General features: G+C 36.2%; 2 protein-coding genes across 3 annotated transcripts in view; one reads left to right on the forward strand and one right to left on the reverse strand.

Annotated features, from left to right (window-relative positions):
• Positions 1–1,058: 1,058 nt before the first annotated feature.
• On the reverse strand, positions 1,059–7,677 carry LOC114249933 (transcription factor 15). Of its 2 annotated transcripts, none has more exons than XM_089729471.1 (4): positions 7,023–7,677; positions 5,028–5,158; positions 2,432–2,523; positions 1,059–1,499 (listed from the first exon to the last, which is right to left on the reverse strand). In XM_089729471.1, exons 1-4 carry the CDS (start codon positions 7,196–7,198, stop codon positions 1,452–1,454), a joined length of 447 nt encoding a protein of 148 aa, XP_089585597.1. In that variant the 5' UTR covers positions 7,199–7,677; the 3' UTR covers positions 1,059–1,451. The 2 variants fall into 2 exon arrangements, with proteins under 2 accessions (XP_089585597.1, XP_028039451.1); XM_028183650.2 differs by having other exon boundaries at positions 5,028–5,161.
• A 797-nt stretch (positions 7,678–8,474) lies between these two features.
• Duox (dual oxidase) overlaps positions 8,475–15,889 on the forward strand; it is a 62,233-nt gene continuing 54,818 nt past the window's right edge. The window contains exon 1 of the mRNA XM_028183599.2: positions 8,475–8,721. The gene's annotated coding sequence lies outside the window, so the exon portion shown is untranslated. The remainder of the gene's footprint in view (positions 8,722–15,889) is intronic.

The following is a 15,889-nucleotide window of genomic DNA, read 5'->3' on the forward strand; positions in this document are numbered from 1 at the left end:
AAATATATTTAAGCTTTCCCAACAATGCGAAATGTTTACCTTATAAACATTTGTTGTTAGGTTCTTCCCACGTTTTTTAGTTACAATGAGTTTTCAACATTTCAGCGTTCTTATAAATATCTTGATGATGGCTGGTTAGTTTTTAATGCAGTTAGCCACGAATTCTTAAACAATTCGAAATATTTTCCATATATACCTCATTTTATTCTATATAAGATGGTTAAACTAAGTTAAATCACAATCAGTCTGATATTAAGTAGTGGCAGTAGTGAATTCCAAGGCGGCACGACACGAAAACCCTCTTGACGTGACGCCGGAAATTACATCTCCGATCCTGTGGACCAAATGGCAAACAGTCGACGTCGCCCTAAATACTTCAATACGGATCCTCCCGATCCATTAACGGTGCTTTTAGGCACCTCAAGCACGGGTTACCGTCCTTGCCGAACCCATTGCTTGCGACGAAGGGCTCGACGAGTAAATTAACCCATAGACACAGCCCACTGAGTTTCTCGCCGGATCTTCTCAGCGGGTCGCATTTCCGATCCGGTGGTAGATTCTGCAACACTTCCGGTTTGAGCCTCGAGAGCTCACCTACACGATAAGACGCTAGGGGAAGCTGAAACAGCCTCTAAGGCTATCATCATAAGTAAAAAAAAAACGATAGCTAACTTCAGTCATTAATTTCGAACCGCAATTGGAATTGCGTCGGTTACCAGCTTCTTTTGTTCCGAAATTGATAGAAAAGTGGGGCTTACCATAGTACCTACACGCACGGGTTAGGGTTGGGAATCGCATTATGGTACTAGAACACTCAGATAGTGCTACTGACCTTTCTTTGTTGAATATTAACACTACGAAATTTATAACAAAAGTAAAAATTATGAAATGTATCGAAATTTATATGAAAACCAGTCAAGTTCACGAACTGTTCCCGATTTCTTATCATAAAAATATTACAAATTTCGTCAAATACTAAACTTATATTCAAACCAAATTACTGCAGACCACAATAGAATGTAAGCATTAAATTATAACATTCAACATAAAAGCAAGCATTACTTAATTTTTTAATTGACTTAACGTAAAAAATAATCAATAAATTTAATTCATTTAAATTATCGGATTCATTTATAAAGTAATATTGATTAGGTATCGCAAAGAATAATAATAAGAGAAATTGCAGGTTAATGTTACAATTATTAGTGGGTTAGCTTACTGAATTATTTACAAAGTCTAGTCCTAATTATTGCTAAATATATATAGCATAAATCAATTAAATATATTTAATCTTTTTGAAAAACAACAATTTCAAACAAAATGTGTCTTTTACTTTTCTTACATCTAGAAACCGTAGCATATGTATCAAACGTCACCATTTTTTTTCAACAACGTTTATTATTTCTTTAAGCAACCGTAATTATGATTGAAAAATGTTTATACTATACATTTTAATATGAACTCTTATAAAAGGTATCCAATTTCGATGCACTGATTTTCTGAAAAGAAAACAATATTATTGATATTTTGATAAAGTCTGTGCACATAGATATATTATATTTTGAAAAACGTACAGCAACAGCTCTTATATTATTATAATATAATAGGAGGCTAACACTAAAAGGTATCAGCAAGCAAAGTAAACTTTAAACGCACGAACCAGTGAACACATTGCACTCATAGCAAACATACTCCGCATGGCAAGTGACATGTCAGTTCCCAAAATAAAAAGTATCCCATGTATACATAATATATTTGGAAAAAGATCTGTTCAGGCATTTTTGCTTGATTTAGTAACAAACATATAAACTTTAACAATCATAATGTTAGCATAGATATTAAAGAGTTCGACTAAATTTTAAAGTGTTATTTTTTTTGCTTTTATGATTGAAGTATTACTGAGGCCTTTCGGACAGGTTGGCTAGTACGGGCTCAGCCAGGAGGGGTTAAAGTGTCACTGCTTTAGAGAGCTGTAGCAAGATCTAGAGGATTTCACCTTGTCTCCGCAGTAGTAATACTATGACATTCTTCTTGCAATTTAATGTACATTTTTCCCGTTAATTTATCATTCTCGTTCACAATTCACTTTGTTGCCAGAAGCAATCCTTACTTCATTTATCTCATTTTACTACCCGAATATTTAAATGTCATTATTAACTACTATTACTGTTTGGATAATTTAGGTAAAATCGTTAGTTCTTTATTATAAGCTGTTATTAAACAATTAAGTTACGTAATTTAAAAATAGTGACTAAAGCGAAATTGAAATACAGCAACAGATAAATTAATCAACGACATCGATGATCCTCCATAAAATCCATCCTACAGTACGTAAAGGGCGATAAAAATGGACTCGGGTTCAAAAGCTGAGATTAATAAATATGAATATTCTGCTTTCAATTAGAAAAATATGTAGTACAATTTATCTCACCTCTTTCTTAACTGAAGTCCAACAAAAAGTGCACATTGTTGTGTTTTTATCATCCGCATCGGTTTTCTGTAAGCATGGTCGTTCCATATTTCCTATAATGACAACAATAAAAACTAATAAATGATCCTCTCTCTCTAATTTGCACTGAGAGGCTTTTTTTCATTCAGGTGTTTCATATTATATTTTAATATATTATCGATACCTCCTCCGAGCGTCGTATTCCTCAGTGCAGAGGGTCGTGACCTTTACGGAGCACTTTTGTTAGGACTATGTTCCTCCATTCTTTCTTGTCCTCCGCGCAGTGGATATGTTTTTTTTTATTGCTTATATGTGTGGACGAGCTCACCACAGCCCACTTGGTGTTAAGTGGTTACTGGAGCCCATAAGCATCTACAACGTAAATGCGCCACCCACCTTGAGACTGCCCCACCCTTCAAACCGAAACGCATTACTACTTCACAGCAGAAATAAGCAGGGCGGTGGTACCTACCCGCGCGGACTCACAAGAGGTCCTACCACCAGTAAAAGATAAGATAAGATAGCGACATTGATGCTGGAGTCCAAAGTCATCTTAATCTGATCGGACCAGCGCATGGGACTACGCCCCCTAGGCCTCTTTCCTTCCACTTTGCCGGTGATGAGAAATCTTTCGAGATTGTCACCCTTTTCCCTCGCATATACATTTATCGATACAAGTGATAGTAAATATTCGAGTTACAAAATTTACTTTTGTCCAGGTTACAAGAGTGAATTTTGTTTTATTGCCTTTGCAAGCATACGAATTTAGGGCCCACCTGATAGTTGGTTACCGTTGCCCATGTACTTCAGCAATGCCAGGGGCAGAATGAAGCCGCTGCCTACCGCAAACATTTAACGATATTCGATTTAATAACAAGATAAACTCATCTCTTGAAAATCGGTGATGCAACAATCTATAAAAGTGTCTTCTAAAAATTCCCCTAACAGAAAGACGGGAAAAAATATCAAGAAAATAAGTCTTTTGACAGTGCAGTAGTTAGCGCCCCTGACTGTTGCGCCCAGGGTCGTGGGTTCAATTCCCACAACGGGCAAACATTGTGTGATAAACAGGTTTGTTTGCTCTTTGTAGGTGTGTTTATTATCTATACGTGTACTTAAATATGTAGATAATATGTATGCTAGCTGGTTTAGCCTCTTGGAATACCAGCCAGTTGGTAAGAAAAAAAAAAAGTATGTTGGTCAGTCTCCGATACCAATAACACAGAGAATCCTAAATTGGGGCCGGTTGCGTGATTTTTGCCATTTATTTATTTAAACACTTAAGAACAAAGACTACGGGAACTTGTATGACAAAATGGCAAAGAATAATAAATGCTGAAGAGTTGCGGATGAAACCAGCTAAACTAAGTATTATTTACGTATTAAGTACGCACTTAAATCTGTTTTAGAAATAATGATAAGGGAATAATTAAGTGCCAAGGTAATGCTCATTTATTTAAGAAATCTCTTGAGCGAACCAGCGAAAGGAGTATCACAATTATAATTTAAAGCTATGAATGGCTATATTACGGCTAAATAGAATGGAATACATATAAGAAATATTAATCAAAGTACAGTTATGCAAGCATTAACATACCGATTCAAATTCATAAGCGCATAAATGTACTTAAATAGCAATTATGTTTGAATATAAATACTACAGGAACTCGAATAATACTCGGCATTAAAAATCAAAATTTTACAAATGGTTATATTTTAGGAGTTTTCATAAGTCTTTGTCAAAACGACCGAAGAGCATATTGGCAGATGAGCTCATGGCCAACCTGAAGCTAAGAAGTTAGGTATATTCTACATATACCCATATCCTGCCTATCCTTCAAACCAAAACGCGTATGGATATTTCAAGCAAAATAGTGTTTTAATCACAGATTTATGACGCTCTATAAAATGGCCTTATGTTATGAACGTATAATTCCGTGTACACCGGTCGTTTTACCCATTAGACAACAAATATTGTATTTCAATAAAAATATTTAAAAAAAAACTATATAAAAGATTTTCGGTTATTCTTTAGACAGAGTTTTTTTTATTACTTAGATGGTTTGGCGAGATCACAGCCCACCTGGTGTTAAGTGGTTACTGGAGCACATAGACATCTACAACGTAAATGCGCCACCCACCTTAAGATATAAGTTCTAAGGTCTCAGTATAGTTACAACTGCTACCCCACCCTTCAAACCGAAACGCATTACTGCTTCACGGCAAAAATAAGCGGAGTGGTGGTGGTACCTACCCTTGCGAACTCACAAGAGGTCCTACCACCAGTACCTAATTACGCAGATTATAATTTTGCGGGTTTGATTTTTATTACATAATGTTATTCCTTCACCGTGGAAGCCAATCGTGAACATTTGTCAAGTACCTATTTCATTAGAAAAATTGGTACCCGCCTGCGGGATTCTAACACCGTTTCATCGCTACATACGAATGCACCGGACGTCTTATCCTTTAGGCCACGACGACTTCACTGGAAAACTGGCTTCTGGAAAACTTCGAGAAACTGGCGTAGTTTCCATGAGCTATCGTGTGCTTAGATAAAAAAAAGCTCTATTCTTACCGGTATAAAGTTGATTGTCAAGGTGTGTTATATAACTTCCTGCTAGTCTAAGGATTTCGATCTTGCTGAGTTTCCTGTCAGGAGGCTCCGTCGGTATCAGCAGACGTAGCGTATTAAACGCCATGTTGACACTGCTTGGAGATACAAAAGATATGTTGAACGCAATAGTTAACTGATAATATTCATATTTAGCCATATATAATTAATATTTAAAATTAAAACACATTAAAATCATATCTGACTTGACTGATATACTTGATTGGCTGAACCAGTGGTGCAGAAGCTAGCGTCCCTAGCCAAGGGTCGTGGGTTCGATTTCCACATCGGCCAACATTTGTGTAATGAGCAGTTTATATCAAGTAGACGATTCAGTGACTCGTGTCTCAATTTAGCAATGCAGAGCAGCTATACAAAAAATATCTTGACTGAAGTAGAAACTGGGTCACATATTTTTCTTACTGCAAAGGCTTGGCAAGGACCAGAAATCGCTTAAGAGTTAACAATAACACAGCGTCAGCTCACAACTGTTTAATTTCAAATGAGAAATTGTTAAACATGAAACAATTAAAAAGTATTGCAAAGTTTGTTTACGAAATGAATAGTTAGGAAACTCACAGCCCAACATGATACACCAGATCCAGAAATTTCTGTCGAGTATCGACTAGCCCGCACTTTAGTCTGATTGCATTATTGAACGAACGCAGCTTCGCGGTAAAAATATTGATAAAAAGATGATGGTATTTTTACTTGATCTTAAGTCTAACAACTAAGGGACGGGGTAAATAAATGCCCGTCACTTCGATATCTAGTTTTCATACCCAAAAACCGCTTTTATGTGTTTTTTAGCAAGGGTCAAGTACGCACTAGGATGTTCATTATTTCGTTTGAAACCTCTACACTCAAAAAGTATTGGATGTACAGCTTTTCTTTCAGTTTCTATAGTTAAACTGACATGGATAGGATATAAAGACCTGATGGGAATGTGGTGTCAGTATCTCGAGAAGGCTGGAACCACATAACGATATATTTTGTATAATTATAAAATTACAACACCTACATAGAAGTCACAGCTTTGGACTTTAAGGTTTGTAAAATAAGTGACTCGTCCCAATGATATTCTTTGAAGAGATTTTGAAAGAGTACTTAGTAGTGGATGCTCTGAAACTTTTGATGTTTTCTTTTATTTTTTTGCTTCCATCTGATTGGCTAGCTCAAGGCCAACCTAATGCTATATAGTTACCGGATCCTTCGCCAGAGCCGCCTTCGGACAGGAGTTCTAAGTCTCGGTCTTTACAGTATAACGGCTGTCCCAACCTTCAATCAGAATCGCATTACTACTTACACAACAGAAATAGATGGTCAGTGGTAGCTACCCGTGCAGGCTCACAAGGCACCCTATCACCAAACTTTTCTGTAGTTCATGTGTATAAACTACATACATTTTTATCATCATATTAGCCGTAGGTTCTCGTCAGCGAAAGTAGATATCTAGCTTTAAAAACAAATCCCAAACCAAATAGGACCGAAATCGAATAAAAACCTAAGTATATTTTTTCTCGTACAATACGTTCAACCAAACTAGTATTTTTTTAACATCTGATATGTTTCAATTTTTGTGTTGGAACGAAGTTCCTTAAGGGACGACGCGGAGGCGTACGCTAACCGGGAAAAACGTCCGTAACGTAAGATTTTTATTAGTAATGCACACAGTGTACGACTTAACTTTGTAATGACGTACAAAAAATAACATATTTTTTTATTATATATTTTTTATAAATAATTGTGAATAAAATAAAGTTGATAACTTTGTATAGTAGTTTTATTTTATTTTTATCAATAAAAAAATCATGATAAAATATGTATACCCGAATAATTATTTTCTTTATACCTCGAATAGAACTTAAGATTAATAGTTTTATAATAAAGAACTTCGTTCCTATCCGGTGTCCCACGACACCACACATCATTTTTCATAATATAACAAAAATTACTAACTTTTGTGTTCTGTCCCTCTCGCGAGCGTTTGCCTGGCATCTTTGCTTAACCGCCGGCACCGCATCCACGCCGTTCTGAAAAGGCTTCGCGAACAGATTCCTTTGATCCCATGCCTCATCTGTGCACTGGTAATTCATGAAACTATCCATTACATTTAATTTGAACGACACGTACATATATGACTAGGTCGAATGCGTGCTGTCTACTAAACTCGGGGAATGGCGACTCACTAATAAGTACCCCGAGGGCTATCGTTCATGAAAGAGTCATTTAGGATGAACAGCGCACGCTACAGACTCGGTTCTTAGCCGATAATTGTATAAACAGATGGCTCCGAATGTCACAGGGATGTATCTTAAAGTCGTACTTCAAAATTCAACTTCGAAACGTGCACGCATTAATAGATGCAGCCGTTTCAAAAATTTTAGTTTCAGAATCATTATCTTTGTCAAATATTTTTTCCAAGAATTACCATAGTCGTGTAGGGACAACATGTTCGCATATCATCTATAAATGTGTATGTGTTAGCGATAATTATATTGCAGCTCGGGATAGTCGGACTGTCGATAGCATATTAGGTAGTAATCCGAATATACTTTAATCACTTAAATGAACACATGTCTTATTAATCCTTGCCCGATGTTGAGACACAATACTCATAATAGGAATTTAAAAAAGGTTAGCAATAAGCAAACATAAATAAACCAAAATATAAATAAACACATTTCATATCAAACATAATGCAGTTGTATTGTACACTAAAATAAAATTAAAATTACGTTCATTTATTTTTTAAAAGTCGAACATTTCGAAATACATATTAGTGCCTAATTTTTCCTTAGTTCATCGCTGGAGTGGCGAACGGCATACTTGTCATCGAGAATGTAAAACGCGGCTTGCGCCCCCGTGCTTTGTATCTGTTAGTTCAAGCTAACTGTTGCAATAAATATCTTTAACGATTCCGATGATTTGTTAACCAGAAATATTAGAGCTGAACGATTTCAAAGGAGCCAGTAAAATTCTTTCAGTATGTTCATAGTGTGGTCCCAAGGGATGTACACGCTTAGTTCCGTGGGAACTTGCGAGTGCGAGCTAATTGGTTTAATTACATGAATTGTCGACCGCGGTATTCTCATTCGTAATCCTTTGTAACAATAAAGTTCACATGGAAAACAATGAACGACGTCAGCAGAGAAAAATATAACATAAAAGCTTTAAGTTTCAACAATAAGTTATTAATTTAACAGTGTAAATATACAAATTTTGCGTGGCATCCACCGATTTAGGATGATCTCTGTCCGGCTGCTTTGAATCGATTTGTGGATGCTCAGGTATCTGTTAGTTTGGCGGGCTACGTCACGTCCCCTCCATAAAGTCTAATCGGCTTCGTCCAACCGATGCCGGCGTGCCACGGCCGAGACTTTCTCCTCGCGACACCTCCGATGCCGCGACGGTGAAACCTTACTCGTCCTGAGTCGCACACGCAGCAGCGCGCGAGGTGACCGCCTTTGAAGTACGGCGACGCACACTAACCGCATTTCCGTGTTAGAGCCGCGACCGCTTTCGCTTAACGAACAGTTTCCGTGCAAACGTTCCGTGGTTTCAAATCAGATCAATCGAACTCAGTGGATGGCTGTCGAGCTTGAGACGGGAGAGTGGCGTTTTTGGGACGCCAGAGTGATGTCTTATCGCAATTAAGGTGAGTCGGATCACCTTTCTACCGGCCGCAGCTTAATGTTAGATGATGACATTCTGTGATAAGATGGGCGAAACACCTCGTGGTGAACGCAAGGACGTGAGCTGCGGCTGCACGGGTTACTGAGCATCGCTAGGCTATCGGCCTAATTTTGTCTGACTGTTTAATTTTCGTACTACCGTTCGAATTCAAACGTCTAAAGTAGGTAGGTACTGCTTTGTTTCAATTTCGAACTGTCAACCTACCTACTCTCTGCATTGTGGCTAACAGTTACATCCGTTAACTAAAGTTAAAGGTAGTTTATGACGCCTGACTTTGTTTGACCGGCTAGAAGTAATCAGCTGTTGTGATTCATCAGTAACACAATATTAATATAATCTCGTTCTAATATTTTTTCTCTTATCATTAGAGCAACAAATCTTTCGTTCATGGATAGTTTATAAATAACAATTTATTATAGATGTCAAATCGAATAACATTGAATAACAATGCTATTATCGATTATCAATGATTCGAGATAGAAAGTTTTAATTAAATATTTATAAGCTTAAGAAATTGTTATGCCAAAGTAAATTAAGCTTATAGAAAGTATAAGTTTACCTTTAGTTTAGTATTTAATCTTATAGAAAGTAAGTTTTTCAAAAAATAATATCATTAAAAATATGTACGAATAGTAGATGAGTAGTGTAGTAGAAAAATGCTTGAACAACGAATACATATATATAACTTTGGTTGGAATGAAATCTGTAGTTTATACATGAGTTCGGTGGACCCTAATACTAAGAAAATACAATACCTCCATAGATAAGTCGTTACAAATCATTATGGAAAATCCGTGAGTCATAGCTTTGACCCGCAGAGAGGATATGAAACGAAAAGAGGAATGACGTTTTACAAAGATACGATTTATTTACTTTTTGCATAAAGGAGTAAACCAGCTTACACCCCGCCTGGTGTTAAGTCGTTACCAGAGACGCAACGCAATGCTATTGACCCCAGTGACCTTATTACATGAATCTGAGTCTCAATTTGCTTGCTTACCCGTGCTTACCTACGGAGCCGAAACGTGGCCACTGACTGTGTGACTAGTCTACCAACTAAAAGTTACTCAGCGAGCTATGGAGCGAGCTATACTTGGTTTGTCATTGCGAGACCGAATATACAATGAGGTCATTCGGGCAAAAACCAAAGTGATCGATATAGCTCGTAGAGTTAGTAAGCTGAAGTGGCAGTGCGCTGGTCACATATGTCGCAGAACCGATAACCGTTGGGGTAGACGTATTCTGGAGTGGAGACCGCGAACCGGCAAACGTAGTGTAGGACGCCCTCCTGCTAGATGGAACGACGACTTGCGCAAGGCAGTAACTGGATGCGTAGAACCGAAGATCGGGTTCAGTGGTGAGTTTTGGGGGAGGCCTATGTCCAGCAGTGGACTGCCGCAGGCTGATGATGATGATGATGATGATGAGACTCAATTTTATAGTATAAATGGTGTCTCAACGGCATTCTAGTAATCCATCCAAAGCTAAGCAAATCTATCCAAAGCTGGTTGAAATACCCGTAGTAAAAAGTCTTAAAACTTTAAAATGATTTACAATTATCGAGAAATGCGGGCGAGATACATAGTGAGATCACAATATTTGATATTATTATTTATTTATAATTGTTTTTACTTATTCGTAATGATAGTATTTTGTTTGTTCTCTCTATTACTGTGAAGACAACATACGTTTAACTTACAATGATAGGTCATAAATGATTATAATGCAAATTTCCTAAAAACAAGCTACTTTAATTACTGTTCAACATATTTACATTAACGAAAAATAAAATTCGGCATTCAATAATTTAGAGCAACGTATTTGGAAATTTAAACAGATATTTTTATATGGCAGTTAAGAGATTCGTTGATAATAGCAAAATTCCTAAAAATCCTCAAATCACTCCGGAATACTTTCCTCAAAAATTTTACGCAGATTTTTTTTGTAACTCAAGCTCAACTGTTGTATTTAACATCATTGTCCCGAAATCATTTCAAAAATGTTTGTGTATAAAAAAGGTAGGTTTAATGAAACAGTAACTAAAAAGTTTTAGTTCTAAATCATATCGCATACGCAAATAATTGATAGACAAAATGAAAATTCTCAATTATTATAGTGTTATGGTAATAAATAAATATACCAGCATTGTGGTCCTAAAAACAATCTACCTTAATCTTAATTAATTTCAAATACTTATTTTAAGCTTTAGCGATTGACGATGATAAGTTTAACGTGTAATGCAAAAAAAGTTAAACTAGCTTATGCTATTTACTGTTTATTTTTAACAGTAAGTAAATAAACATTAGGCATTATTTTTAAAAAAGCTTGAGATTTTTACTGGTGGTAGGACCTCTTGTGAGTCCGCGTGGGTTGGTATTACCGCCCTGCCTATTTCTGCCGTGAAGCAGTAATGCGTTTTGGTCTGAAGGGTAGGGCAGCCGTTGTAACTATCCTGAGATCTTAGAACTTATATCTCAAGGTGGGTGGCGCATTTACGTTGTAGATGTCTATGGGCTTCAGTAACCACTTAACACCAGGTGGGCTGTGAGCTCGTCCACCCATCTAAGCAATAAAAATAAAAAAAAGATCGAGTCGATCGATTGACCAACTCCACGTGGGGTCTACGGGATGGATGTAATATGCTCTGCATAAAGCGTATCCCGCCGTCTCAATAGCCCCGACTGGGCTCCGGCCCGGTCCCCCCGGACTGACTAGGGTACTGGCTGTGAGCGACATGAGTTTTTAGTGAGGTTCAACTCCCACATACCCCACCCGCCGTCCAGGTGGGGATTCGGTGATTTTCTCCCGTGGAAAACCGTCGCTTGGTTTGTATCAGGCGAGTCATGACGCACAAATTGCCAATTGTTTGATTAATGACGCTGCTGTTAACAATGTTCATACTAAACTTGCATTCCAAACGGTACGTTTCTATATACACGAAAATTCCCCAAAAATAGAAAACACCATATTTGATGATCCTAGTGTCGAAGCTTCCACCACTCTCACAACAATTAAACACATTGTCACTGGTATATGAGACGATTCCTCAACTCATTTATATTTCTAATAATTTCTATACACTTTATTTACTGTCGTAATTTAAGAGTTGATTACGTTTACGCATTTTACAACCTGCACATATACTGCATTCATCAATTGTTATACTGGCTCCACTTCGTAAATATAACCGTATATAAAACCATACTACTGTAACAATTAACAATTAATGTATATTCATTATGAAACAAAAAATATTAACATAATATATTTACTATTAGAAATTTACATTGATTAATAAGAATTTAACAATATCAGCAAAGTTGTTGCGATAGCCATGAGTGTGATTTGTAAAGTGCTTCGCTTTTTTTTATCAAAAAGTTACCTTCTGCGGAAAGAAACTGTTTTTTTATTTATTTTGTAAGATAATATTCTCTTCTACCACATTATAATACATATAGTTTTTTTTGATTGACGTGAATTGAATTAATTGAAATATTTAATTTATTGATCTTATGCATTTATTCTACGCGTGGATAGGTGAACTCACGAGCTCAGCTTGAGAAAATAAACTAAGACTTGGAATCGCGACCCATTGAGATGATCAGGCGACAAATTCGGAGGGCTGGGGAATACTATTGAACTATGAAGCGAATGAATACTGTAATTCTGTTGCTCTTTTATTAAAGAAATTGCTTTTATTTTCCAGCTTTAGATAAAAATATAATCTCTAAACGAATATCATGAATTTAAAAATTCTATATAACATATTTTAATACATAACTTTCATTAAATGACATTAAAGTTTGTAATTAATTTAAAGCTCTAAAGCTCATTTAGATTCAAACAAACTGACTTAAAGCAATTGAATCAGATTGTTTGAGTGTTAGTAGATAGTAGTAGAACTAGATGTAAGTGACTGCTTATTGAACGATATATGTATAAGCATTAGTGGGCTATTATTTTTTATTTTACTTAAGCCCGCATATACCAATTGCATAATATATTAGCCGGGGAATTAGAGGTTTGGGACCCCACTCGCACAACTTAATTAGCTCCCAATCAACACTTAATTCTGGTTAGAGGGGTAAGACAGGATGCTATTTTTTTGGTGTTCCAATTATAATCTAATTTGTAGTCGTCGTGGCCTAAAGGATAAGACGTTCGGTGCATTCGTGTGTAGCGATGCACCGGTGTTCGAATCCCGCAGGCGGGTACCAATTTTTCTAATGAACGTACTCAACAAATGTTCACGATTGACTTCCACGGTGAAGGAATAACATCGTGTAATAAAAATCAAACCCGCAAAATTATAATTAGCGTAATCACTGGTGGTAGGACCTCTTGGGAGTCCGCACGGGTAGGTACCACCACCCTGCCTATTTCCGCCGTGAAGCAGTAATGCGTTTCGGTTCGAAGGGTGGGGTAGCCGTTGTAACTATACTGAGACCTTAGAACTTATATCTCGAGGTGGGTGGCGCATTTACGTTGTAGATGTCTATGGGCTCCAGTAACCACTTAACACCAGGTGGGCTGTGAGCTCGTCCAGCCAATTAAGCAACAAAAAAAAAAAAAAAATCCGACTCTATTTATTCATCAGTCAACATATCCACCTTTTTTGGTGTTTCAAATTATAATCTAATTGTACAACAACATAAAGCATATTTTGTCGACGCGGAAGATTTTAGTAATAATGTATCAGTCAACGGTGTCATTGTAAAGAATCCTGCATCACAGCTATTCAAAACCGTACAACAACAAAAATACTAATATATTTATTCTACCAGATATAGAATACTGTGCTCGACTTATGATATGTTAGATTTATTGTCATTGGTACTACTTCTACTACTGTTTTCTACCTTAAAGCGTTTAGTGACGGCCATTATTAGAAAAACAATTGAAACATCATTCTCGAGCCTCAAATTGAATGAGCTGTGAAGTAGACTCATGATATCGTGAATCAAACAATATAATAATTGCATCACCCGACCCGAACGTCCCATGATCTATAAATCTTTACACCATAGATGTGGCAGAAGATACTGTACACAATACAGACTCGCTAAAACGTCCTTGTCCACAAATAGGTTGAATCCACGAGCGGTTGCCTAACCGCCTTTGCTCGTGACCATCACTTTACTTTATAATCCAACCGAGCCGCATCTCGATCATCAGTTCAACGGACAAATAAAACATAATAAGTTTGGTTGCTACGGTTATTTGTTTTACTTGAATAACTTGTTCATCACATGATTCGAAAATATTCATGGCTCATTCGTTCGTATTATTATTGATAGGCGGCAAAATAAAAATACTTAAACTAGCCAATCATCAACTAATTTCAAAAACGGTTTGAGCCAAACTTTTCCGTGTACTATTATCAATGTAATAAATTGTTAATGGACAAATTAAGGACTGTTGGTAAGGGTGTGTAATTATATGGGAGATGCATAATGCCGTTTAATTGGAAAGTACTTGGTACCTTGTCTGGTATATTTAATATCTTACTGCTGGACACAGGCTGGGGGCATAGGCCTTCCATAATGACCAGTCATGTGCTGCCCGCATCTAGCAAAAACTCACAATAAAGAATAATTAAAATTAATTGTGTTCCCATATAAGTAATTAATCTAAGTATGTTCCTTTAAATATTGCGTATGAAAGAAATTCTGTTTTATTTTGGTCCTGAGGTTTCTATAAATTTTACAACCTCTAGCTCATCGGAAAATTAATTTTGGATCGATTTCAGAAAACATAAATTTATATTATAATAATGGACCATTCATTATTGTCATGTGAATACACTAATAGCTACATGCGCTTCGGTTTTTTATTGAATATAATTATTTACTTATGACATATTGATGTCAGGCGAGCGACTGAATTTCGTATTGCACAAGGCGTTGTAACAATGTAGGCTAGACAACTTAACGGTACATCGTGACCCGAAGATTGAGATATTTATTATATTTAATAGCTAAAAGAGAACGTTTGTGTGTTTGCATGTAATTTATTCGTTTGCACTTGATTTAATTGATTGACTAGATACTGTGTACTACTGGTACTTAAAGGAAAGTTTTCGTGATAGCATCATCAACGCACAATGATTCAGACATTTAACGACCGGCAAATCGGAACATAGCCTAATCAGTTTCACTAGTCTTTAATAAATAGACAGAGAATAGATAGATATATTTAAGGAGTTGTAATCAGTGATTTTATTCCATTGGTAACCATTTACAATGTTAATTCTTAATATCGAAAATCTAATAAACTGATATTATATTTATCGTAATTGCCGCTTATGATGCATAAGAGAATTGAACAGTTCAAGAATAAATAATTTTCTAAGCTCTTTTTAAAGAAAACAATTCACGTACATAATTAACTTTTTAAGGCTATATTTGTAAAATGGCATTGTTAAAATAAAACTTGACATTTGTTCGTTTTTTCTTTTCTTGTTTGATTTACAGAAATGTATACTCTATACAATAATTACAGTCATAAAATCTATTGTTGTTAATTGAATCATTTATTTTGTTGAATAATACAGAAAGTATCAAAATATTATAGGTTTATCACACGTTTTTTTTATTGTTTTTTTTTCCACATTACTTTGATAGACTGTCACTTAACAATTAAGTTGTCAAGATTGCTATACTCGTATGAAGTGATTTGTAAATATTTGAATTTCCTTAGTACATGAACAATAAGAACAATTGCTTTTATTCAATACTGCGTTATATTTGATTATTACTACGAGCAGGCAGTATAACCAAAACGCTCAGACTTGTACTTAAATAGCTACTGTCTAATACGAAACGATTAAGGGTTTGCAATAAATAATATAGATTTAATTAAACGAGCAAGTACCAAGATTATTTCTATATTTTTTTATTGCTTAGATGGGTGGACGATCTCACAGCCCAGCTGGTTTTAAGTGGTTACTGGAGCCCATAGACATCTACAACGTAAATGCGCCACCCACCTTGAGATATAAGTTCTAAGATCTCAAGTATAGTTACAACGGCTGGCCCTTTCAAACCGAAACGCATTACTGCTTCACGGCAGAAATAGGCAGGGTGGTGGTACCTACCCGCGCAGATACACAAGAGGTCCTACCACCAGTA

This window comes from Bombyx mandarina, chromosome 08 (genome assembly GCF_030267445.1).
Source record: "Bombyx mandarina strain Sakado chromosome 08, ASM3026744v2".
In the NCBI taxonomy this organism is placed as follows: domain Eukaryota; kingdom Metazoa; phylum Arthropoda; class Insecta; order Lepidoptera; family Bombycidae; genus Bombyx; species Bombyx mandarina.